The sequence below is a fragment of the Pinus tabuliformis genome, chromosome 2_2 (assembly GCF_031772625.1).
Source record: "Pinus tabuliformis cultivar Carrire ecotype Pingquan chromosome 2_2, CPIR1, whole genome shotgun sequence".
NCBI lineage: Eukaryota > Viridiplantae > Streptophyta > Pinopsida > Pinales > Pinaceae > Pinus > Pinus tabuliformis.
In genome coordinates, this window is record NC_142300.1 from 285,613,919 (window position 1) to 285,641,392 (window position 27,474).

At 40.6% G+C, this 27,474-nt stretch overlaps 1 protein-coding gene across 4 annotated transcripts in view; it reads left to right on the forward strand.

The window, feature by feature from the left end:
- The first annotated feature begins 466 nt into the window (after positions 1 to 466).
- LOC149192446 (protein SAWADEE HOMEODOMAIN HOMOLOG 2-like) overlaps positions 467 to 27,474 on the forward strand; it is a 254,874-nt gene continuing 227,866 nt past the window's right edge. Inside the window, exons 1-2 of one of the 4 annotated variants that reach the window (XM_089406390.1) lie at positions 467 to 639; positions 804 to 879. In XM_089406390.1, the coding sequence (XP_089262516.1) occupies positions 545 to 639; positions 804 to 879 (171 nt within the window). In that variant the 5' untranslated portion in view covers positions 467 to 544. Of the gene's footprint in view, positions 709 to 803; positions 880 to 27,474 lie in introns of all 4 variants that reach the window. The other 3 variants (XM_089406391.1, XM_089406392.1, XM_089406393.1) reach the window with 3 other exon arrangements.

Here is a 27,474-nt window from a genome sequence, read left to right on the forward strand (position 1 = left end):
CAAATTTCAAATCTTCTCATAACCTTATAAAACCCTAAAACTCATCTATTCATTTTAAACTTCCAAATCCACTCATTTAATGAAATAAAGCGAGAATACTTATTACTTCAAAATCTACTCATAATTTTACAAAAACCAAAAACTCATATAATCAATTAAAACATAAATACATATTACTTCCAAATCTATTCATAACCTTAGAAAAACCAAAAACTCATCAAATAAATAAATTACAGCAAGAATACTTACTACTTCCAAATTTACTCATAATCTAAAAATAACCAAAAACTCATATAAGAAATAAAGCAAGAATACTCATTTCCCAAATATTTTCATTAAAGCATGAAGAGTCATTTCGGACAAAATTCATAAACATTAGAAAGAGTAACATATATTTCTTATCAAGCATCCTTATCCGTTGGTGGTGTTAGGTTGCATTTTGTTCTAAGGTTAGGAGACCAACTAGCTCATAATATTTCACACCTAAACATATATTTCTCATAATTTTCAATAAAATATGCTCCACATTCTTGTCGGAATCTGAATGGACATGCAGACGCAAATTCCCGCCAGGGATTTTATTGTTTTTCACCTTTTTGCCTCCATTATTAGGCATGCATTTGGCATAGTTTTGTGGAGGTATTTCTTGTTTCTTTACGTATATATTTTCTCTTTCTAGTGAGACATTTCCAAACAAATAATCACAGGGTATGTATGTTGCAGAGCAATTCAAATCAGCACGCTTTCATATTTTCATTTCTACATTTTTATTCACTCGCATAGAATTTCAATTTTGTGGGCAGCAGCAGGTGGTCTTATTACATGATGGGGCGACCACCGGTAAGCGGAGCTCCTGTTTTTCGCTTCTTTCCCAAAGAGGTAAAATTCCCTCTTTGCAATGCTGTTTACAGCGATTTTGTTTGTTTCCTAGTAAATGAAATCCAGTCTGTAGTGTATTGGTCAAGGCCCCAGTTTCCTTATCGCGTCCACTGCAACCGAATGATTTACCACTTCTTACCTGCGTAAATTACACATCCTGTTCCGTTTTTGCCATCGATATGGAGAACTTTTAGTGTTTTTTGTTTTTTGGTCTTTTTGTTTCTTTTTTCTTCTTCTTCCGGTGGTGGATTGTATTTTTCCATTCATAAGGTTGCCAATTTGACATGGATTTCGACCATGCTTAGAATCTGATATGTACCACTTATAAGTTCCCCAATGTTCCACGAAAGCTTTTGCTATGTTGAGATGTGGGTAGGGGGTCATGTGACCATCATGTTGGGATATACCCTTGGTTTCTAGGGATTTTAGAGGTAAACTTGTATACATTTGCTAATGATTTTTAGTTTGAGTTGGTGGGATTGTGGTTTGCCATTCCCACCCACTTAGGTTCAAGTTTTCGGAGGCATGCTTTACCCTGTATTGATTAGGCTCAAGGAGTAGGCAGCCCCAGGGAGTTTTCACTCCATATGTCTTTGGTCAATAAGGGACATCTGGGCTCTTGCTTAGTCATTGGGTCATTAATGTTAGAAAAAATGTATATAGCCAATCTACAATACTATATTATATGAAATTTGAAATATGATAAATATTTGGTTTAAATAAATCAACGTTAATTATGATGTGGATAACCGTGTTTATTTTGGAATATGACTTCTAAAATTTTAATTAAATTATCAATAATTATTAGTGGATGGTAGAGATTTAACCTCCACAAAATGTTCTAATGGTTAAGAGCATGTGTTTCCTCCTAAAAGGTCATAGGTTCAAAACTAGAGGGGGTAGAGTATGTATGCCTTCGTAGACTTAGCAGTCAAATCGCTGCGCAGAGGTGGATCCCTTGTCCCACAAACAAGGGGGGTCTCATACACCAATTTGGTGTCTCTCTTGGCCGTGACCCTTAAAATGGGAGGATAATAATAATAATAATAATAGTCACATATCAAAGGTTGAGATTTATCTCGAAAGTAGTTATACTCCCTTGTCCCTTTTAATTAAATTGGTTAGCTAAAAAATGCCATATGAATATGATTACCATTTTTTAGGCATTTGGTATTAGTAAAGTGAAGTGGAAGTGAATCTCCATGGTTAAAAATCTTGTTACATGTGCTTTTAAATGTATATATGTTTAACTCATATATTAATTTATTTTATAATTATTATCAATAATAATAATTTACAATAAACTTATAATTAGTTAATTTTTATGATTTTTTTTTAATATTTGATTATGTAAAATGTATTATGAAGTAAATGTTTTAATACCTATAAAGATATATCAATCAGTTTATTTGTTTGAGCGTGCTAGTTTTTAATAATACTAATGAATAAATAAAAGAAATCACACTAAATATTTTTTAGAATGTTATCTCTATGTTGGAAGATGGTTGAATTGAAAATACCAAGCATTCCCTAAAATTAGACAAATGTATGATAGATGGTTGGATTGGAAATACCAAGAATTCCCTAAAATTAGGCAAAAGTATGCTTTAGATCATTAAATTAGAGAAAGTTAAAAAGAAATATAATGTTATCTCTATATATGAATATGGTTGGATTGAAAGTACCAAGATCATTATGATATTACTTAAGAGTAGTTTATGAAATTGGGTGAAGGCATGTTTTGTATTATTAAGGCCAAGTTAAAAGGAAATAGTGCTCATCCTCAAGTGCTTTTTATATTATTAATTTTACAAATTTGTTTATTTTAAGGTGTTTTTGGATTAGTACAATGATCAATTTCATCACAGAAGTCATGATTGTTGGTTTTGATTTTAAAAATATTAATTTAATTGTTTAAGTTTTATTTGTTGGGAAAAATAGTTCTTTTTTTTGTAAGTTTGGCATGATTACATCTTCATTATGTCTAATATATCACCTCGATCGGGGCGGGGAATTGAATCAGTGACTTCACATCAAGGAGTGTCTTAATAGAGCACCCGATCACCATCTATCCAAGATCCCGTGGATGTTGGGAAAAACAATTTTGATCAGTGAAGTTAAGGCTTATAAAATCTCTACAAGTTTCAATTTCCCTTTATCAATGATTTTATTATATTTTAGGTGTTATAATTAATTTTATAGGATTGAGAGGTTTAAACTTTAATATTGTTGATATTACTAATTTGTCTTTTTTAATGTTCTAAGAGTTAAATCAAGCCTCAAAATCTATAGCCCTTTAAGATTGTGGTGGCTACTCCTCATGCTAGAAGCTATAACCAACATATATCCATTTTAACATTGATTTGTTAAACAACGAGAAGGATAACAATACATAAAGGGGAAATTGAGCCACAAACATATAGACATTTACAAGATTAGGTTTAAGATATCTTCACATTGGTTTATTTTATTATTATATTTTATTATGGTTAGTTTACTTTATTTTATTTATCATTCTTATTAACCTCATTTTTTTCCAATTTTATTATTATTTTTATTTTATTTATCATTTTTTTAAGTAAAGATTTTATATTATGCTTGTAAATTCAAGAAAACATACATAGCTAATAACCCTGGTCAGCTTGACTAATAGCCCGACCATTTGCAAATGGTTTTGGTCTTAGAAAGTCTATACTGTTTGATACATCTCACCCTACCAACCTTAGTACTAGCACTATGTACAAAATTCAAGGTAAAACACTCCTTGAAGGAGTTGCTTGAGAGACCATTGTCCGACTGACTCTTGAGACCCTGAACCAAATATTTCAATTGATAGGCCCACAGGGACTGTGATGGGCTTCTCTGGTTACCCTCTGGCAGGAACACCCTCAATCTTCACCTGGTCGGCTAAAACACCTCCTTGCTCCATGTTCTCTTTCCTTGTTGGATTCTTCTTGCCGGACGCTTGAGTAACTCATAGTACGATGAGTATTTGGTTACAAATTTCCTATGGTGAAACATTTCAACAAAGACAATGAACTTATCATGTAGTAAGTCTATTTTTTTCTCCAAAGCCTATATGGCCTGGATATTCTCTTGAATGGCCAGACCCATGATGGTTTTCATGGTCTAGGTGAGTTCAATAGCACGATTGAAAAGATTTTCTCTTGCTCTGGTGAATCTCGGGTCTGGAATCCACTTGAAGTGCGTATCCACCTCTGTGCTAGTATGTCGCCTGATTTTCGTAGTTTTCTCCTCTGTATGGTTGGTGTGCTCTTTAATCTCCTAGAGAATGGTGTTGTGAAAATTGATAGCAACTTGATGGATTGCAGTTTCAGCCCTAGTTCTCGGCTTCATGTCTCTTTGGCACCAATAGTCCATGTTTCGGCCTCTTGTTCGACTACTTGACGAGGGGCCACAGACAGAATGAGGGGTGCGAGCCATGCTTGGTATAGCCAGAGGGGGCAGAGGGAAAGGCTTGGGACGCTGACAATGGTGAGCGGGGAAAAGGATAACTGAGGACAGAGCGAACTTGGGAGGTGTTTATCATAAGGCTTCTGGGGATTGAGAAGGCCGAGGACAGTAATGAGGACATCAATGCATGAGAGGTTGGCTTGTACGACAATATCAACCCTGGGGATGGAATGATTCATCCTACTAGTGGAGGAATGGGAAGGGTGGTGATTGCAATCCATGGTCATTCTAGGGATCAAGTGCGCATTAAGTATATCATTATGCGTGGTGCGAGTGATGGAGTTCATTGCACAACCTTCAAAGATCTTGTACGAATCCATTAATAGTGATCTATGAGTTGGTAGGATGGTTTGGAGGCTTATTAATATCGTAATTGTCTCTATCCTTTTGATGGAGCTTCACACTCTTGACGAAGAGGGCCGTCAGTTAATCCCTACCATGCATGGGAGGTTAACATGCTGCTACCAACTATTCCCTTGTTTGCCGATCGGTCAACCTCATAGTTGGCCTTTCTATTGATCGCCTGGAAGTGGACCCCGCTTATGTTGGTGATGTGTTGGAGAGTTTTCATAAGCCTCCAGTTGGAAGTCACTTTGCTAACCAAAGTGTTGTTCTAGAGCTTATGGGTAGCAAAGGTGGCTAGCGTTGAGTCTCCTTTGACAATTAGCGGAACAAATTGCCTAGACTTCGCAATTTCGAGCTCGTGCTCCATAGCCTAAAGCTCAGCTGCATTGTTGGTGTTGATCCCCAGTTTCCCGTGTTGGAATTTTTAAGTCTAATTGTTAGAAACCCTTCATGTACTTTACTGATTTATTCCTACCTACTTGTTCTATTAATTAACAAGTTATTTACCATGTAAGTACTAGAAATAAATACAAGTACATGCTCAACACATTACAGATCATCAACTGAAGGAAATAAAACAAGCTCACAAGTGACACCGTTGTTTTGGACCAATGTCCCCAGAAAAACCCAATGCGAGAAAACCGGTGCAGCTATTTGAGGGTTTTATTATTATGCAATTTCTGAATACAATCTAAGTGCCAAAATCGGCTCACCCAACAGAGAATAATCTCGATAGTAGTACCTCTCAGTCGGAGACAGATGTTCCAGCTGAAACCTCAGATAATCACTCAGGCAGCTTCACAACTCCAATATGCCCCACGAAACCCCAACGTCTACCTCTAGGGACTACGTCAGCCCAATAACCCCTACGTCAACCTCTGGAGGCACTGTGTCAGCCTCCATGTCACCCACGCTGGCTCTCTAAGGCACTACGCAGCTCCTGGCTGCCTCTACGTGGGCCTTAGATGGCTCTGCGTGGCCTCTCGTTGGCTCTGCGCTAATCCTCTCAGTACTGTCTTTCTGCCTCTCTGATTCTGTATTCATTGCCCCTTGCTGTTGATCAATGATTCTATCTCTCTTAGCAAACCCCGCTCTAGAGAATAGAATGATTGATCACTCTGGTGTGTTCTCCAAGTGACCCTCAAGCCTCCTCTTATACTTTTTTCTCGTTGACAAATCAATGACTGAGATTAATTCCCTAATCAACGACTAAGATTAGGTCTGGCTTGATCCATGACTTTTGGACCATTCTAACACAATTTTATATTAATTCACATTAATATTTTATTTTTCCTAAGTTTAGACTTAGGGACTCCATTAAAAATATTAATTATTTTAATATCTCCCAAACTGTTTAGAATCTGCCCAAACCCTTTTTAGGTATTGGAGATCTCATGTGCCTTAGCCTCTCCACCAATTTTTGTGGCTAGAGCACATCTGATGCTACCCCAAATCAACACTCCCTCTTAGCGAGGACTGTGCTCTAGCAATACTCCTCACTAAGTATCACTCTGATCATCCGGCATCGGTACCTGTGTTGATGCTAGGCTTGTTGCCATCATCTGCATTGCTGCATCAAGTACTGCTACCCATGGCCCTGCCACTGCCACTGCTGCATCCGTACTGCAACTCCCTGTCATCCTGTTGCATCGTGCTGCCCATAGCACTGTCATTGCTAACTGTTGCACTGCAACCTTGTTACTGAGAAGTAAGTAATTGATGTCCCAACTCTGACATCTCCGTCAGGCTAGAGACACCCATGATACTGAAGCTCCCTTTGTCGCTAACAAGTGCTCCCTCTTTGACCTCTGCGTTGCTGTAATTATTCCATGCATCTCGCACCGTTGCAAACCTCTCTATGCCATCTTGCACTGGTGCAACCCTCCCGTGCTTTTTGCACTATTGCCTCATGCTGTCCTGGGAATCCTGCACTATAGCTCCCTCTGTCGGTCCATCCGCATCCGTCTCTATTGACATTCGCCAGTACTGCTACTCCTCTTCGGGGCTCCTGTAGCAAGGTCTAATCCAAGAGGCTGGGTACCTCGAGGATCCTGCCACTCATTGCTTGTAGTCTGTCTGACTACAGCTCGATGTCTCCCCACTTCCGCTCAAGTGGTATGTGTGCACTCATGGCACAGTCATCATCTGTCTCCACTTCCTTCTCTGCCCTTGCGAGCGCAGCCTTGGTCTCAGAGGCCTCTCCTTTGCTCGTTTTCCTTGGACACTGGGTCGCATAATGACCCAACTCCCCACAGTGGAAGCATTTGACCTTGGAGAGGTCTTTCTTCTTTCGTTTCTCCTACTTTCCCTTAGATGCTAGGGCAGCATCCACCTACTCCTCCTTCTTGATTATGATCCCCTTGCCACTGCTTCCCGCCTTGCTCAACCTTCTAATCTCTTCTTGGCGAAGAGCCGCCCACATTTCCTCCCAATCTGGAAGGGTCGCCCTGCCCAATATGCTCTGGACAAACACCTCCCAGTCTTCTGAGACTGCGTTTAGGGCTATTCTCAGCATCAATTCTTGATTTGGCGTGGCCCCTATGGAAGTCAGCTGATCCTGGTTCTCCTTCAATCGATCAAGGGAGATGTCGATCTGTTCTCCCTTCTGCATCTGGTATGACCGCAGTTGATTTTCTAGTAACATCCTTCTCTGCACAGAAGTATGCTGGTACAATTTCTTTAGGGCCTCCCACATCTCATTTGCCGTGTCTTTTTTGGCAATATGTGGTACTACATTGTCCTTGACCTCGTCAAGAATGATGCTCTTGGCCCTCGCCATTGCCTCCTCGTACTTGTTGTTATCAGCTGGGTCAATTGGGATAGCTATCGTCCTCAAGGCAAAGTGCTTGACACGATTCCTGTCTAGAACGGATAAGATTTTGGCCTTCCAGACTATGAAGTTTGAGGCTCCGTTCGTCTGTCCTGGTCTCTTACCCTGTTCACTGCCATCTCGCTACTCCTCTACTTCCTTCCTGGAAGTTCTTGGTGTGACTCCCTCTGAGCCTCGATTTCCCTCCTGGAAACCCTTCTGCCAACGTCGAGTTGCCCCACTCCAATCGTCTGTGCAATTGCACCACTGATCTGGATTCCTTGGCTAGAAATCCTTGGTAGCAACTCCCTCCTCCTTGGCCTTGCTCTGTTAGGTATCGTTCTGACTACAGTACCCCACCAGCTCCACTCTGCAACTTACCCACAGCCTCCTAAACCCCAACAAACTTAAGGTTAGGGCTCCTAGGCTCTGTGCAATCAGGCATTGGCTGAAATGCTCCCCTAGCCAATTGCGTCAACCCTCCCGGTCTCTGCGTGAGCCTTTTCTGCCCTCCGCAGTCTCTGCGATGGCCTCTTCGTGGCTCAGTCTTGATGACATAGGCACTGCGTCACCCGTTCCTTGCTGCTACTTTGCTAGGAAACAAATTTTGTCACTCGGGACAATTGTTTTCTGCTGCTGCTGCTTTGATCGGCTGATATCCTCAGTTCTCCTGTGATCTGCAACCATGCTCTAATACCATGTTGGAATTTCTAAGTCTAATTGTTAGAAACCCTTCATGTATTGTACTAATTTATTCCTACCTACTTGTTCTGTTAATTAACAAGCTATTTACCTTGTAAATACTGGAAATAAATACAAGTACATGCTCAACACATTACAGATCATCAATTGAAGGAAACAAAACAAGCACACAAGTGACACCGTTGTTTTGGACCAATGTCCCCGGAAAAACCCAATGTGGGAAAACTGGTGCAACTATTTAAGGGTTTTATTATTATGTAGTTTCTGAATACAATCTGGGTGCCAAAACGGGCTCACCCAACAGAGAATAATCTCGGCAGTAGTACCTCTCAGTCGAAGACAGATGTTCCGGCTGAAACCCCGGATAATCACTCCGACAGCTTCACAGCTCTAATCTGCCCCACGAAACCCCAACGTTTGCCTCTAGGGACCGCGTTAGCCCTTCCTGGCCCTGCGTTAGCCCAATAACCCCTGCGTCAACCTTTAGAGCCTCTACATCGCCCACACTAGTTCTCTGAGGCACTGCGTAGCTCCTGGTTGCCTCTACGTGGGCCCTAGCTGGCTCTGCGTGGCCTCTAGCTGGCTCTGCGTCCCTTTCTCCCGGCTTCTGCGTTGATCCTCTCGGTACTGTCGCTCTGCCTCTCTGTTTCTGTATTCACTGCCTCTCGTCGCTGATCACTGATTCTATTTCTCTTAGCAAACCCCACTCTAGAGAATAGAATCACTGATCACTCTGGTGTGTTTTCCAAGTGACCCTCAAGCCTCCTCTTATACTTTTCTCGTTGACAAATCAACGATTGAGATTAAGTCCCTAATCAACAACTATGATTAGATTTGGCTTGATCCATGACTTTTGGACCATTCTAACACAGTTTTATATTAATTCACATTAATAATTTATTTTACTTAGGGACTCCATTAAAAATATTAATTATTTTAATATCTCCCAAACTGTTTAGAATCTGCCCAAACCTTTTCTGGGTATTGGAGATCTCATGTGCCTTAGCCTCTCCACCAATTTTTGTGGCTAGAGCACATCTGATGCTACCCCAAATCAACATCCCGTAGTAGATCTAGAGAATTTCACCCTTATGATTTTGGAAAACTCCTCCAAAGCCTGTAGATCCGGGGTTGTGCTTAGAGGCCCTGTCGTAATTGAGTTTGATAATATTGGTTCTTGGAGGGGACCAGGTAATAGGAATATCAAAGTTGGCAAAGGGAGTTTTGGTAACGGTGAGGGGGATGTTTTCCAAGTTTAGGAGTTGAAGAATGTGAAGGTCTGGAGCATGCAGAGGGCCTTGCATTGGAGGAAGACTGGAGATAGAGACCGATTCTCAAATTATCTTCTTAACTTTGGTAAGAAGAATCTCCCCTGTTGTCTGCAATTTTTTGAAATTTCTCGCATTCCTTTCTTTCCATATTACCCAGTAAAGGGCTCCTAGAAATAGGTTCCAAGCTCTGTTGACCACAGGGTGAGAAGTGATATGAGGCCACTAGTTATCTAGGGTGTCTTGAATTGATGCTATGTTCTTGTCTGTCATCTTGAAAACTTCAACATCCCACTCCCAGAGAGCAAGAGCGTAGACACAGGAGTTCAAGTGGCGATTAATGGATTCCTCCTAGTTCTCACAAAGACAACATCGAGATGGGCCCGAAAACCCTCGTCTTAAAAGGTTATCCCAAGTTAGGATTTTGCCATAGAGAACCAGCTAGATAAAGAGAGTTATTTTCGGCCACTGCTATTTATTTATCCCATAGAGAAATCCAATGCTGACTCTGTTCCATTTGTTTGTGGTTGGAAAAATAGCCATAGGCTTCCTTGAGACTGAAGACGCCTCTCGAGTTTCTGCCCCACCTCAATTTGACATCTTCCTGATCCATCGGGATCTGGCGCTCCCGAAGTAGCCCGCGAAAGTGTCTCACTCAAAATTGTCTGGAAGGGGCTGCTAGTCTTGTCTGCCAAGTCATTCTCTCCATTTGCTTCCTTGAGGGGTTGGCTTCCAGTAATGGGTCACCAGAGTTTTCCCTTTACCTTGCATTAGCCTTTGCAAGGGGGCATGGTTTTCTTCATTTAAAGTCGGGAGTTGTTACCATGCATCCTCCCAAAAAAGAGCGTCTTCTCCATGATGAACCTCCCAAAAACTGTGCTTCTGGATTGTCCATTTGTTCTTCCAAGCCTGGTTCCAGATGGTTGATCTTGAGACTTGTCTTGATAGTCGAATGAGATCCTTTTGATGGTGGTTAGGAGCATATTTGGCTTTCCATAGTTGAGCCCAAGGGGTGGTGGGGATGTCCAACCACTTCCACCATGTTTTTGCTCCTAAGGCTTTTCCCATGATTTTCGGGTCTCTCAGACCAAGCCCTCCAACTTGTTTTGGCTTGCAAAGTTTTTCCCACCCAACAAGGGCCCATTTCTTTTTCTGCTTGTAACCTCTCCAAAGAAAATATCTTTGAATGTTGCGTATGGAGTTCATGACATATTTGGAAGCGGGTAGGGCAAAGAAGAGATATAAAGGCATAACCTGTAACATTGATTTGACCAGAACAAGACGACCAACTAGGTTGAGGGACCTAAAGGTCCAATTGTAGAGTTTGTTTTCAAGTCGGTTTAGAAGATCTTCCCAAGTCGACTTCTTGAAGGGGCTTATCAGTGGGAGGGACACCCAAGCATTTAAGGGGTAGAAATTCTGAAAGGCAAGGATTTTGATAATATTTCTTTGTATAGGGGGAGGGTAGTTGAAGAAAAATATTTTTTGATTTTTGTAGATTGATAGTGGTTCCTAAAACTTCAAAGAAGAGGTTCAAAATGTGCTTGAAGGTTTTGGCCTTCACCGCAGTTGGGATGCCCATGAGTGTGAAAATTTCACTACTTGAAATTTTATTGCAGCAACTAGAATTTTCTTCTAACTGATAAATTAATTATTCAGTTTATTTCTACGACAACAATAAAGTAATCACATTGCAATCTTCACAAATAAAATTTACTGTGGAAGATAAATTGGAAATTGAGAAAATATTGGTGGACACACAAAAATATGGCACTGTTATTTTTGGACAAAGGTTCTTCTTGGAAAAACCCACCTTGGGAAAACTAGTACGACTGAGGGTTTTTATTATTAAGCAACAATGAGAAATTATGAGCACAATAAATATCACCAAATTGGCAAATCTGCCCAAGAGAAATATTGGCAAAAATTATCTGAGGGATTTTACCCTCTCCGAGCAATCTCGACACTTGACTGCCTCTGAAAAGCTAGCCGTCCAACCAGCTTGCTTAGGCCCTGCATCACCCTAGCGCAGTCCCTCACACGCTCTGCTTGAATCAACTGCCAATCTAGCCGTCTTGCCTGCTACTGACTGAGAAACTCTCTCCGACACTTTGGAAAATATTCCTGGCATCTGGAACTGAGAACAAGCTCCTCCTCCGCTGGATCAAATTGCCCTCTTGAGGCTTTGCGCAACCTCTTGGAGTAAATCTCGACCTCCTCTTTCTGATTCTTCGGAATTGAAAACTTCCTTCGGACTCACTGTCTTTGCCCCTCTTTGCTTCCCGTCTCTGGCTCAAACTCTTCCAGCAACTGCTGTTGCTCTCTGGAGAAATCGAAGTGCCCAAGGAAATCGATCTCAAGTGTCACTGTTGCCCTCCATCTACCCATTGACTTCTTCTTGTAATCTCACCATGGGACTCCAACGACCTAGATTAAACCTTAATCAATGGCTGAGATTATTTCCTAGTCGATTTGTGTGAGTTCGTAGATCATTCTCACATTTTTCAATTAATAGTAAGTACTGATTAATTAACCAATTTTCCTAAGTTTATACTTAGGAAATATCTAAATATTGGTTAATAATCTAATTGAGACACTTCTAGGTGGAATTTCCAGAAACAATTTTTACGTTATGGAGAACTCCTATGTTTTAGCCTCTCCACAAAGTCTCGAGACTAGAACACCTTCGATCAAGGTTACTTTGGGAGCGGGAGTGGGGGGGAGCGACATTTTCAAAAGCTCTTGGTTTTGGAGCGAATCAAGAGCGAATTTTTATTAATATATATTTTTATATATTTTGGTGCATATATGTCAACAAAAGCATGTAGAATGATGAATTAGATATAAAAAACATAAAAACATTGATTGAACCATATAATATCAATCATCTAGAAGTTATAATCCTCATCAACCACATCCACAAGTGAGTAACATACAACATATCGAGTCTCATGGTTCATCAATCTTAAAGTTTCAAGCTTTCAAAATCCGATATATAACATTCATCATCATTGATCACTAAAGTTGTAACTTGCACTTGTAACCATTACCATTACCAAGTAACCAAACGATAATAAAGAATATCTAACATGAGTTGAAATGTTTCAACTTTCAACTTTCACGAAGCATCATAATTATAATTCATTACTAATGACTTATAATTGCCAACTTCAAACTTTTCAAACTTAAATTGTCATAAATTGTTTACAAAAAATATCATAATAAATATAAAAGGGTCAACACTTATAAAAACTATTAGAAACTAGAAAAGACAAGTAAATCTATTATCGATTGGTAATGCTTGCGCCTCTTGCTGCCACGAGAAATGTCTAATTTTTGAGAAAGCATGTAGAATGATGAATTAAATTAGTTATAAAAAACATAAAAGCATGGATAAAACCATATAACATCAATCATCTAGTAGCTACAATCTTCGTCAACCACAGGTCCAAAAGTTACAATTTTTGATTTATATAACATATAAAGGTGCACATAACTAGAAGGGAATCGAGTGCAACTCATCTATGAGCCAATAATACATCAACAAACAGGCTCTAGATGGCCACTATCATCCAAAAAAATCATGTTACAACAAATAGCTACATATCATCAAAATCATTTCCTACCTTGGGATCTTTGTCATTAATATCACCCTCTAATCATTAACATAAGATAGAAAAAATCATAGCATGTCAAATCAAGATTTTGTTTGAGTGATGGGTACATTTTTAGTAGGGTCATGATAGAGGATTTCGACAACCAATGTCACTAACATCAGAGGGATTGGTGCTCTTCACGAGTTCCATATCCTAGTACAGGACAAAATCCAATGGAAACATTGCAATCCCTCCAATCTTGAAATCCTGAAAAACAAGTAAGTCTGTTGGATTTTGAGTGAGATCTAAAATTCTACTTTCTTCGTATGAAATCCAATGAGGTCGAAACCACTCTCAATAAAAATTTAAGTAAAAGGATGAAAATGAAAAATAAAAGGAGAATGTCACTTTTACTTTAAGAATTAACATTATCATGAATTGCATATCAATACTAGGGCCATAGGCTTGATCATTAGGCTGCCCCACTAAAAAATTCTTGTTTCTTTGATTTATTTATTTATTATTTTTTTTTCTTTAATTTCTTGGTTCTTTGTTGGGTTTCTTGCATTTGGAACATGTTTTCATAAAAAAATTTGCAAAAAAAGCAAGGGAGTGTGCTCCCAGGGTCACTCTCGATCCGCTCTCGAAGGGAGCACGCTTTGGGAGCAGGTTCGAGGGGGGGTTCTCCCTTGCAACCATGCCTCCGATGCGACAAAAAACTAACAATCCCTCTCAAATGAGGAAGGTGGTCTAGTGCTGAACTGCTCCAACACCTTGTCTCTGCATCATCCTTTGTATGTTGCTGATGTCTGGCCATTGTGACACCCTACCATTGCCCATCAACCACTGTGCAACTATGATGCTGCATCTGTGCTACTGACACTACTGCCAACTTTGCATCTGCACTGCAACTCCTTCTCAACTGTTGCTGCTGTTACTGCAACTGAGAAGCATCCGAAACACTAAATCAACTGTGCTTACAAGTGCCATTATGACCCTCTGTAGGGCTTGGACCTCGTATAGGGAGACCATGTCCAAATGGAGACCCACCTGCAATCTTGTATAAGATCCAATGCGATTCCTCACCTTCCAGTATGATCCATTAGTGGAATTGAGTAAATATGTTTGCAAATCAAGGGAAAAACTGAACACTTCATAGTGGCATGCCTTTCAAAATGGGCTTTAGAGTGTACAGGTGTCCCCAAGCTCAACAAGAGAGGTTGATAAAGGACCCTATTTGGTGGTTTCGACTTCTAAGGGAGTGATAGGTCCATGGTACATCCATCAGATGGCAGGTGTCATGTGAAATAATGGTGGAACAGAGTGGGGCATCAGGGAAGGCTCCAAGCCACATGCCATGGTACAAGGGTAACTATATTGGGGGAATCCCACACATTAGGTGTATAGATGATCCATAAACTGTTGTGGATATTCCACTGGACAGTTCGTCACAACATATTTGATAATATTATATTAAAAATCTGAGATTCTACACTATTACAATTTTTTTTAAATTTTAAGATTTGTAGATTTAACTGTAATTAGTGCATGCACGCGAATGAAAATTATGCAAAAAAGTAGAAAATGACAAAATAAGCCCACACACACACATAAGGCACAAGATGTGCTCTTTGGGAAATCATTTCGGGAGAAAACCCAGCTGGAAAGTGAGGCCGCTTCGCTCTCTTTCTTTGACTGGAAATATTGCTGCAGGTACAAAGAAGTAATGCCTATGGTTTGTGGGTTGCTACAGTGCATAGATCCTCTCCGTGTGCTCTACCTCCTATTTCTCTTGGCTATCTTTGCTCAACTATGGAACAAAATGCTTTCGAAAGAATGGAATGCCTCTTCCTCCTAGTGGCCCGGTTATAACACAACCCGATAACCTACTAGTGGTTAATTTTGACTTCTACAACTCTTAGCTAGAGTCACAATATAGACTTTTCTAGAGTTGTTTACATCATAATCACGTGGCTAGCCCCTTTTCCATGAATAATGGGGCTGACACGGCATCTTCACGAACTATAGGTGTGAAAACAGGAAAGTCAACTTCTAAGTGGCATAAATTTTGCATACAGACTTCGATTGATGCGCTTCTTGCACCGTTGGAAAGATATTTATGTGTAGAATAACATGAAATGGTGCGGTGCTAATAATGATCCAATCCCGATCACACCTCCCCATTTTGGGAGGCTTTTGTTCCTTAAAAGATTCTATTGGATGAGATGAGGAAAATTTTCCTCCACCTTCTCTCTGGTGTACCATTTAGCTTTGCTTGGAAGTTGTCCCTTCAATCCAATCTACCAAAGGTCATGCTACCCCTGTCTTCTAGTTCTGGACCTCTTCTGCAAAACTGTATCTTTTGTAAACCCTACTTGGGCATCTGGTGCCAAATCCTCCACAGAAGGTAGAACTTGTTCCTCTTCTTGATCTAGCATGGAAGGCTCATAGAGTTTCAAATTCTCTACATTCACAACTGAGTAAATGTGCATATATGGTGGTAAACTGAGTTGATAGGCATTATCACCCACCTTTTCCAGTATCTCAAAGGGACCATACTTCAGAGCCTTGATTTTCTTACTAGGCCCCTACAGTGTCTCCTTGTTCAACTGTAACCATACTTTGTCTCCCACCTTGAATGACTTCTCTGTTTTGTATTGATCATGCCTGACCTTATACTTCTCCTGTGACTTCTGCAGTGTTTCTTATACATGTAGATGGATTTTTTGTCTATAAAATTTTCAGCTCTCAAAGCATCTCTTGTAAGATTTTCCCTCACTCTTCCTTGTTGCCCATATGCAATATCCAAAGTTGAAGGTGGCAAATATCCGAAACAAGTCTCAAATGGGGACTTTCCTGTAGAAGTGTGGAATGCTTTGTTGTAAGAATGTTGTATATATACCGGATTTTCATCCCAGGTCTTCAAATGCTTTTGGTTGTATCCCCTCAGAAGCTGCAACAAAGTGACTACTTCTATCTGCCCATCTGTCTGTGGATGGAATGCTGTAGATCTCTTCAACTTTGTGTCTATCTTTTGCTACAACGTCCTCCAGAATGCACTGAGAAATCTTGTATCCTTGTCTGAAATGATGCTCCTTGGTATCCCAAAGTGCACCTAGACCTGTCCAAAGAACAAGTTTGTTGCTTCTTGCCCGCTGATGGTCTTTTTACAGGGCATCATAACACACATCTTGCTGAACTTGAAAACTACCATGAACAGGTAGTCATGTTCCTACTTGGTTGTCGGTAAACCTCCCACAAAGTCCATGGAAATGCTTTCCCAAGGATGAGTAGGTACATGTAAGGGATGATATAGACCTTGTTTCCTGTTGCTAGGCTTGCTGGTACAACAAAGCATGCATCCTCTTATGAACCTAGCTACCTGCTCTTGCATCTTGGGCCAATACACATACCTTTGCAAGTTAGCCACAATCTTTCTTACACCAAAGTGCCTTGCAACCTTGGAGGTGTGAGCCTCTCTGATCAACTGCAATCGCTCACCTTTAGGAACACATAGCTTATCCATCCTGTAGAGTAACCCATCTTGGAGATGGTAGTCAACCGTGCTATCGCCATCGTGCACATGACTCTGACTCTGCAACTGCTGATACACCTCCTTGAAGTCCTCATCTTCTGAATATGCCTCTCTGTATGCGTCATGGGTGAATGGCTCCATGTGCATAAGAGTCCCCAAAGCTTTGATCTTTGATGTCGGTGGCACTGAAAGCACGTTGGCGAACTTGTTTGTGTTTCCCTTCTTATACTTGATCACCAAATGGAACTGTCGTAAAAACCCCATCCACTTGTAATGCTTGGTCTATTGTAGCTTACTCTAGGCCTGCAAGTACTGTAATGATTGGTAATCTGTGTGGATTACTGTCTCCTTTCCCATCAGATAGTGCTTCCACTTCTTCACAACTTGCACCATGGCATAGAGCTACTTGTCGTAAGTAGTGTAGTTAAGGATTGTCCCATGAAATACTTCAGAATGGTAGCATACAAGCCTTCCTCCTTGCATCAAGACAACTCCCATAACATACCCACTCGCATCTGTCTCCACTTCAAAGGGTCGTTGCAAGTTTGGTAATGCCAAAACTAGTGCTTGGTTGATCTTCTTCTTTAGCTCTTCGAAAGCCCTTTGCTGACCTTTTCCCCACTGGAAACTCTTGCCACTTGCTGTTATGGCGTGGAGCGGTGCTGTTACCATTGAAAACGAGGCTATGAATTTCCTCAAGTACTGTGCTGCCCCCATGAAACCCCTGACCTTAGAAACATTAGTAGGCATCGACAATTTCATGATGGCCTCCATCTTTCATGATGGCCTCCACTGATCACATACCCCAAATACACCAAAGATTGTTACGCAAACTCACACTTCTTGGGATTTGCTAGCAGCTGGTTTCTTCAATGTTTCTAGCTCTTGCGTCAAATGTGAAATATGCTTGTCCCAGGTAGTACTATATACCAGTATATCAATCAAATAAACAATAATAAATGAATCTATAAAAGGGTACTATACGTCATTCATTAATTTCGTAAATGTAGTTGGTGCATTACATAGGCCAAATGGCATGACTAACCACTCATATAAACCTTGCCTGGTTTTGAAGGCGGTCTTCCATGTATCTTCTTCTTTGACTCGAACTTGGTGATATCCAGACTTCAAGTCCAACTTGGTGAAGTACTTTGCTTGTTGCAATTGATCTAGCAAATCATCTATCCTAGGCAGGGGGTATTTGTTCTTGAGCGTGATTTTGTTCAACGCCTTGTAATCTATACACATCTGCCAAGTCCCATCCTTCTTCGACACAATGATGATGGGTGACCCACATGGTGATGTACTCGGTCGAATGACACCCTGTTCCAGCAGCTGCTGCAATTGTTTCTTCACCTCACTTTCTTTTATAACAGATTGCCTATACAACCCAATATTTGGCAATGGGGAGTTTGGCAATAGCTGGATCTCATGCTCCACTTCTCTCTCAGGTGGTAACACTTTAGGCTCTCGGAAATCCTTGTATGCCTGTAACAACTCAATTGTTGTTTCTGTTTCTTAGTACACCACTCCAGGGATGCCTTGCCTATTATTGACTCCTCTTTAGATTGAATTTCTCTTAAAAACAATAAAACATACTTCTTGTTGGAACTGATCAATTTCTTGACTTGGTTGGCACTTACCAGTGAGATTTTCAACTTGCCTTTGGTTGTGTTGATGATGAATGATTTTCCATCCTTGACGAGCCGATATTGGATGGCTCTCCTCATGAATATTGCATCACGCATGTACATGTATGGACTCCCAAACACGACTCCACATACATCAAGGGGAACCACATCTCGGTCTACTTCATCAATAAAATTAACACTGATAGCAAATCTAATTTTACACTGTTTTGTTCTCTTCAACTCTGCATCCTTATTTACCCATCCAAATGGATATGGGTTTGGATGATCACGAACTTGTAGCCCCAACTTGTTGACCAGCTCTGCTGCAATGAAATTTGCCTGCGATCTTGAGTCAAATAGAGCATCAATCTTTGTCTTTTTGACTTATATCTTTATATGGAAGAGTTTGGTCATTTCTTTCTCTTCCTGTTGCTGAAAGCTGCTCAGATTCACCTCCTTCTGTACTGACGTACAAACGCTCTCCTCATCCACATCCGAGCTGCTTTCAACTTGGTTGCTTGAATCAGTGGCCATGAGATTCTTTTTTTGTTATCTTTTTTCTTGTTCTTCAGGTTTAGCTCTAGATGCAATTTCCAATATTTTTCCTCTGTACACACCATCGATGTTGCAGTGGTTTCTAAGATGTTTGCACTAGTGTGCTATGGCTGCCATTTTCTTATATTTTCCCCCTTTTTTGCTTCTTCTTCCCCTACTTAGAAGCTTCTTGTTGCTCCTTCTGCTTTGATCCACTTGATTGTGCTCTCTTCAGGCCCATTGTGCCTATACACTAGCGTCGTCCACCGATTTGGTCTTGAACAACATCACTTGCTCACGCAGATGGCGGTGTAGACCCCCAAATACTTGAGGAGTACATATGGGTTCTTTGGAAAGATACTTAACATTATAACCATCTTTCTAAATTCTATTGTGTACTCTTGCATGCTTTGGCCCGACTTTTGCCTGAAGTAATGCCATTGGATCCACTGGTACTCCACGTACCCAATGGGACAAAACTGTGACTTAATGGGGGTTTTGAAATCCTCCCACTTAGTCATTGGAGGTTCTCCCTCCAACCTCAGGGTTTTCGTGTGGCTCTCCCACCAAGTCAGTGCATGGCCCTCTAATTTTAGCCATGCAAATGAGATTTTTTTCCCTTCCTTGATCTGATGGACACTGAAATAAACTTCCAGTTGCTGCAACAAGTGGTTCAACTTCAAAACGTCAATATCGTCATGGTATGGCTTGATATCGAATTTTGCTTCCATTTTAAATAGGAATTGTGATTGGTTCACGACACTCGAACTAGGTTGATATTTCTTGGGTCCTTTCTTCAATTGGTTCTCCGTTTCTCCTCATTATTCTGATCCCCATTCTGATTTGTCCTCTGCATTCGAACCCCCATCTTCTCCGAATATTCGCAGCTTGCTATTCAAGGCCGCCATGAGGAGGCTTACATTGCGGTTGATATCTGTGACTTGTTGTTCCAACTGTGTAAACCTTATCTCTGCAGGATCACGAGGTTCGTTTATAGATTTGTTGGCATGATTAGGGTTTTACGATTTTCGACTCCGCTAATCTAGATCCCTACAATCTCCACAAAATACCCAAAGAAACCTGCCCTGATACCAAATGATCCGTAAACTGCGTGAAAATTCCATTGGATAGTTCATCCCAACAGATTTGATAATATTGTATTAAAAATTTGAGATGCTACACTATTATAGTTTTAGTAAACCTTAAAATCTGTAGATTTAATTGTAATTAGTGCACGCATGCAAATGGAAATTATGCCCAAAAATAGAGAACGACAAAATAAGCCCACACACACACATAAGACACAAGATGTGCTCTCTGGGAAACTTTTTCGGGAGAAAACCCAATTGGAAGGTGAGGCCGCTTCCCTCTCTTTCTCTGTCTGGAAATATGGCTGCAGGTATAAAAAAGTAATGCCTATGGCTTGTGGGCTACTACAGTTCACAGATCCTCTGTGTGTGCTCTACCTCCTATCTCTCTTGGCTCTCTTTGTTCAACTATGGAACAAAATGCTCTTGAAAGAATGGAACGCCTCTTCCTCCTAGTGGCCCTGTTATAACACAACCTGATAGCCTACTAGTGGTTAATTTTGACTACATCAACTCTTAGCTAGAGTTACAATATAGACTCTTCTAGAGTTCTTTACATTATAATCACGTGGCTAGCCCCTTTTCCATGAATAATGGGGGCTGACGTGGCATCCTCCCAAACTATAGGTGTGAAAACAAGAAGGTCAACTTCTGAGTGGCGTAACTTTTGCATATAGATTTCGATTGACGTGCTTCTTGCGCTCTTGGAAAATTCTCTATATAGAATAACATGAAATGGTGTGACGCTAAAAGCGGCAAAGTTTTACCCCCAAAAAACGTCATTTGATGCCTCAAAACGCTCCTGGAAGGTTTCAGACTCCATTTTACCAAACTGGGTCCCGCTAGTAAAAACTGTCCCGTAAGCTGATTCCTCCACTTTTTCCACTCTAAATGCATCGAGATGACTGACAAACAATATAATGATCCAATCTAGATTAATAGATGTACGAGGCAGCGATCGTGGTATATGAGTTATCTCAACCTTTGTTTTTCCACCCTTTTTCGTATGCCTTTAGCCTTCTATTGATTTTCCTTTTTTAAATTGCTTGGGGCTCCAATGGATGAGAACATGATGTGTATGATAAAGCATTGATTACCCCCTTAAGGTTGGGCAGTTCATCGCCCACCAGGGGTTGGGACAATCATGGGTTCATTAATGATGTTGGGAGCACTTAATGGGGCCCTAGGAACCAGGGCGATGGCCATAGTGATAAGGGGTAGAGCTCATGTTTGGATTTTGCCCATGTGCTAAATTCTTATTTCCTGACCATCTTTTGCATTTTGTGGTACATTTCTTGTTGTAAGTGGCCAAATTATGCTTTTAACTTTCTTTTTAGTTGCATCAACTTTCAGGGCATCGTTCCAGGCTTGAACCAAAGTGTGGACAAGGGGAAGGGGAGGCTAATACCTTGTGGACCTTGTTACCGCTCAAACTAGCAGGGGACCTAAGGAGGATCCCTAAAGGGCAAATGCTAGGCCAAGGGCAACAAATGGGGACTTAGTCCACTGTCACGTCAACTAAGGCTCCCTTCTATTTACAGATTTTCACCAATGGTGTTGGCATTATGATTCTGGTATGGCTCTATGTTACAGGTGTTGTACTTGATGGCAACTCTCTTAAGTGGCAATTCTCTGTTCAGGCTCTCAAAATATGTTGGAAAATAAGAGGTACGTAGGTACACCGTACAAAAGCTGCGGACCCACAGGAATATCATAGATAAAGTGCGTACATACCCGCAGGTTACCCGTTCATGAGGTGCGGACCCCCAGTTCACTAACTTCAAGGCAGAGAAGCGCGCTTACGTGGGGTTTCTTATGTTTGGCCTGTGGTATTTAGCTCGCCGTTCTTGATTCTATGGTTTTGGCCCGTGGTATAGGATCTAATTTAGCCCCGGTTTGGATCCCTTGTATTGGTTATTGATGGTTTTGTCCCATGGTGTGGATAAGGGCTTGACTATAAATAGAGAAGGAGATCACTTGGCCAAAGTATCTTTGGAAATTGTATATCTTAAGATCTGAAATATTGGGTTATCGGTTTAAAAGCTTGATCTATATAAAAGGGAAGTTGAAAGTGAATCTATGAAGTGTGATCTCTCGGGCGTATGATCAGATCTGGGCATCTGACTATCTATGGCACACTGGTGGACTGCCAATTTTGCCCTAATCAGAGGTTCGCAGGTGATTAACGGTGCAAGTGGGGGGGTACGCACAGCAGAAGAAGGCGCAGTGCGTGGGTACGCACAGCAGAAGAAGAAACAGTGCGTGGGTACGCAGCGCGATAGAGGTTCAGGTGCGGAAGAACAGTAAAGGTACGCGGTGTGGCAGAGGTTCAGGTGCGGAGGCACATTGAAAGTACGCGGCGCTACAGAAGCCGTAGGTGCGTAGATACGCGGCGCGATAGCATCTGAGGGTGCGTGGCCACAGTAGTAGTACGCGGCGTGATTGAAGAAACAATGCGTGGGTATGCGGTGCAGTGGAAGGCTCTCTGCGTGGATACGCAGAGACGCAGAAGGTGAAGTGCGAAGCCACGCAGTCCAGATAAAGAAAAATTGCGTATATGTCCTAAAACATTTGTTGATCATCTTCTATTTATTGCTGCAGAGTTCTGGGTTTATATTTCTGGGACTATCTTTCTGTTTACAGCATTCTGAGAAGTTGGGTAATTCTTGGAGTTTGGGTAATTTGCATGTACTTGATGATTATTTGATATTCTTGGATCCAGTTTGAAAATTTATGAAAAGTGGTCCTTGAAAGAAAAGAAGCAGGGGGTTGTAGCTCCCTTCCAGGAGAGACTGGAAAACGAGAGAGAGTTGTAGCTCTCTGCAGGTTGCAGCCTGCGTACTGGTAAAGGACTGCACCAGTACAAAATCATTGTAAAAGGAGTTTCTAATTGAAAGAAGATAGACACATATTGCAGCAGGTGGTTTTCACCCACATTGGGTTTCCGCCTTATATCTGGTGTTCATTGATGTGACTATCTGTTTTTCTTGTTCATGCTCATTGTTTTATGGTACTGACATACAAGAATAATTCAAAGTATAAATAAGGAAGATTTATTAAAAAGAACTTGATAATACTGATTCACCCCCCCTCTCAGTATTATTTCCAACAATTGGTATCAGAGCAGGTCCTTCAGAGAAGCTTGATCGCTTGAAGGAAGATCATTCATCATGAGCAACTACGAGAGGGAAGCATCAATCAGGCCACCAATTTTTGATGGGACAAACTTCAATTATTGGAAGGTAAGAGTTACTGCCTATCTTCAATCTCTTGGTACAGAAGTTTGGGATATCATAGATACAGGCTACACTTTTCCTTCAGCTACTCCTACAGATCCGGCCGAGAAGAAGAAATATGAAACAAATGCTAAAGCAGTCAATACTTTGCTGGGATGCTTATCTCAAACAGAATTCGTGAAGGTTATGCAATATAAATCCGCAAAGGAAATATGGGACAAGATTGTCTTGAGCTACGAAGGAGATGAACAGGTAAAGCGTGCTAAACTTCAAACCCTCAGGATTCAGTATGAGAATCTCAGAATGTATAATGATGAAAGTGTGGCTAACTATTTCTTTCGGGTAGACGAGATTGTTAATTGCATGAAAAACTTGGGTGAAGAAATAAAAGAGGCTATTGTGGTTGAAAAAGTTTTAAGATCATTGTCCCCCAAGTTTGAATCTAAAGTCTCTGCAATAGAAGAAAAGGAAAATCTACGAACTCTTACTATGTCTCAGCTGCACGGAATTCTAACTGCTTATGAAATGAGAAAAGGAGGTCCATCAGACAGGAGAGAAGCTGCTTTCAAGGCTTCAGGCAAAGGAAACTACTATGAAGCAAGTCACGTGCCAGAAGAAGAAGAAGAATCAAATTTTGTCAGAAATCTTCAACGGGGTACTGGAAGGTTCAGAGGTAAGTTACCTTTTAAATGTTTTGCTTGTGGAAGAGTAGGTCATTATGCTGCGAAATGTCCTCATAAGGATAAGATTGACAAAGGAAAGGAACCTGCTAGATGGAACAAGAAACAGAATGCAAAAAACTACTACACTCATGAAGATAGTGATGGTCTATCAAATAGTGATGAAGATGAACGAGGTAATGACTATAAACTTTTAATGGCATTTGAAGATGATGATTACATGGATGCTATAGATGTGGATAGCCTTTATGAAGAAATTTCTAGACTCAAGAGATGTATAGAAGAAAAGAATATGATCATTGATACTCTACAATTTCAAATTGATGAAAAGGAAAAATATCTTGAAAAATTAGAAGGTGAAATTGTTGGTCTTAGAAAAGAGATTGAGAAAACAAAGGCTATTAATCTTAAGTTTGTCAAAGGATCTGAAACTCTGGATGAGATCATCAATGTACAGCGTTCTCCACTAAACAAGACAGGTCTGAGGTATAATGGAGAAACTTCTCAAGCATCCACCTCAAAGAGTTATCTTGATGCAGCAAGAAGGAATAAGCAAAAGCACAATGGAGTTCACCAGGTAAAGCAGGGACAAATTACATCAAGAACAAACAAAGACTATCAGGTAAACCAGGGGCAATCCATCCTAAGGATGAACAAAAGCTACAACCAGCCACAGGTAAAATCCTTTCAATTTGCTTCAAGAATGGATGACAATAGAAATTACAATCATTTGGCCGGAAGATTTGATAACCGCAGAAGTTTCTTCAATGGACAATGCTTCTCTTGCCATAACTTTTGTCACAAAGTAGCTCAATGTGTTGCATATAAAACAATCATGACTAGAGAAGCTCAAAAACAAAGAAGTATGACCGGGATTACAAAAGAGACCTATAACAACTTTTCGGCTCTTGAAAATGAAGTTGAATGCTCTATTTGCAATAACTTTAGTCATGAAGATTCTGAATGCAGGAGCAGGTTTCAGCAGACAAAGGAACAAGCCTCAAGCACCAAAACATGGAGAATAAAGGAACCACAAATAGAAAGATGTGGGATAGCATTTTATGCAGAAGGACAGGAAAATCTATGGTACATTGACAGTGGATGTTCGAAGCATATGACAGGTGATAAAGAAAAACTTGAATCATATTCTGCTTTAGAAAAGGGAAAGAAAGTTTCTTTTGCAAATGATACTCCTGCAGCTATAAAAGGAAAAGGCACTGCTCAGTTAAAAGAAAAGGTCAAAGCTGGAAATGTTTTGTATGTTGATGGATTGAAGCATAATCTTCTGAGTGTCAGCCAGATGTGTGATCAAGGAACCGAGGTGATATTCAGATCAAATGGATGTCTTGTTCGTGATCTTGATACAGGTAAAACAGTGATCAAAGGTGAAAGAACTCCAAATAATCTATACATATTTGAAGAAGGACAACAACAATGCTATCTAAGCAAGGATGATGAACACTGGTTATGGCACCGGAGGTTGGGGCATCTAAGCTTTTCACAAATAAGGAAAGCATGCAAATATCAGGCAGTTCGCGGTCTTCCAGATATCAAAATTCCAGACAACACCATATGCAAATCATGTCAGTTTGGAAAGCAAACCGGAACTAACTTTCCGGAGAAGGAAGGATCAGCTAGCATGCCTCTTGAGCTAGTACATACAGATGTATGTGGTCCATTCAGGAAAAGGACACCTCGAGGAGAAGAATACTTGATATTATTCATTGACGATTTCTCCAGGTTTGTCTGGTTAGGACTTATGAAGCACAAAGATGAAGCATTCGAAAAATTCAAATCCTTTAAAGCCTTGGTTGAAAATGAATCAGGATACAAAATTAAGTGCCTCAGATCCGACAGAGGTGGGGAGTTTACCTCAAATGAATTTTTCGATTTCTGTGAAGAACATGGGATAAGAAGAGAATTCTCTACAGCTAGAACTCCTCAACAAAACGGAGTGGTGGAAAGAATGAACAGAACAGTCCAACAAATGGCTCGTGCTATGCTTGATGAGTTTGGAACTCCCGCAACTTTCTGGGGTGAAGCTGCATATGGTGCGGTTGTTATTCTCAACAAAACAAATGTCTGGGTGAACAACACTCAAACCCCTCATGAGCTCTGGTATGGTGAGACTCCTTCGATAAAGCACTTCAAAATCTTTGGGAGCAAATGCTATATTAAGAATACTGATGAGCAACTTGGCAAACTTGAACCTAGAGCAGATGAAGGCATTCTTCTTGGTTATTCTCCACACAGCAAAGCATACAAGTGCTACAATAAAAGACTTGGAAGAATTGTTGACATCATTGATGTAGTGGTTGATGAGAAGGGATACATTCCTAGGCAAGTAAATCACGAAGATATCGAAGAAGATGAAGACTACCCTCAAAGACAGAATGATGAAGAAGAAGAACCTCAAGAAGAACCAGAGGAGCAGATAAGGATAGAAGAGAAGACTCCATCCAGATATGTTCAGAAGAATCATCCAGAATCTCAGATTTTGGGGCAGAAAGAAGCAGGTGTACAAACAAGAAGAACAATTGCAGAAGCTTCAAGCTATTTGGCATTACTCTCTTCCACTGAACCACAAAATGTGAAAGAGGCATGCAAAGATGAATGTTGGGTCAAAGCAATGGATGAAGAACTTGAGCAGATCGAAAAGAACAACACTTGGGAGTTGGTTCCTAGACCAAAGGATAAGAATGTTAGGGACAAAATGGGTCTTCAAAAATAAATTGAATGAAAATGGAGAAGTAATTAGAAACAAGGCCAGACTTGTTTGTAAAGGGTATGCGCAGCAAGAAGGAATAGATTTTGAAGAAACTTTTGCTCCTGTTGCAAGACTTGAGGCCATCCGAATGTTCCTTGCTCTCTCAAGCTTTCAAAACTTCAAAGTATTTCAAATGGACGTGAAATCAGCCTTTCTGAATGGAGACTTGGAAGAAGAAGTATACATTGAGCAGCCAGATGGTTTCATTCTTGGAAATGATCCAAATCTTGTATGCAGATTGAAAAAGGCTCTCTATGGTCTCAAACAAGCTCCAAGGGCTTGGTACTATCGTTTGGACAAATATCTTCATCAACAAGGTTTTTCAAAAGGATTAGCAGATAGCAATCTTTATATAAAAGTTGAAAACGACAAATTGCTAATACTTGTTGTGTATGTAGATGACATTATCTTTGGCAGCAATGAAGAAGCTATGAGTCAAAGCTTTGCCTTGGTAATGCAGAAAGAATTTGAAATGTCCTTGCTGGGAGAACTGACATATTTTCTTGGTTTGCAAATCCAACAAAAAGGAGGAGGGATCTTTTTGTCTCAAACCAAGTATCTCAAGCAGATTTTGAAGAAATATGGCATGGAAGATGTAAAACCAGTATGTACACCCATGGTCACAGGATGTAGCCTCAGTGCAAATGATGAATCAGCAGCAGTGCATCAACCAACCTACAGATCTATGATTGGAAGTCTACTTTATTTGACAGGTACCCGACCAGACATCATGCATGCAGTGGGAATAGTTGGAAGATTTCAGGCAAATCCAAAGGAAACTCATCTTCAGGCAGTAAAGAGAATCTTCAAATATCTTCAAGGAACTCAAAACTATGGCTTATGGTATCCTAGAGATACAGATCTCACACTTCATGCTTATACAGATGCAGATTGGGCCGGAAGCGTGGATGACAGGAAGAGCACAAGTGG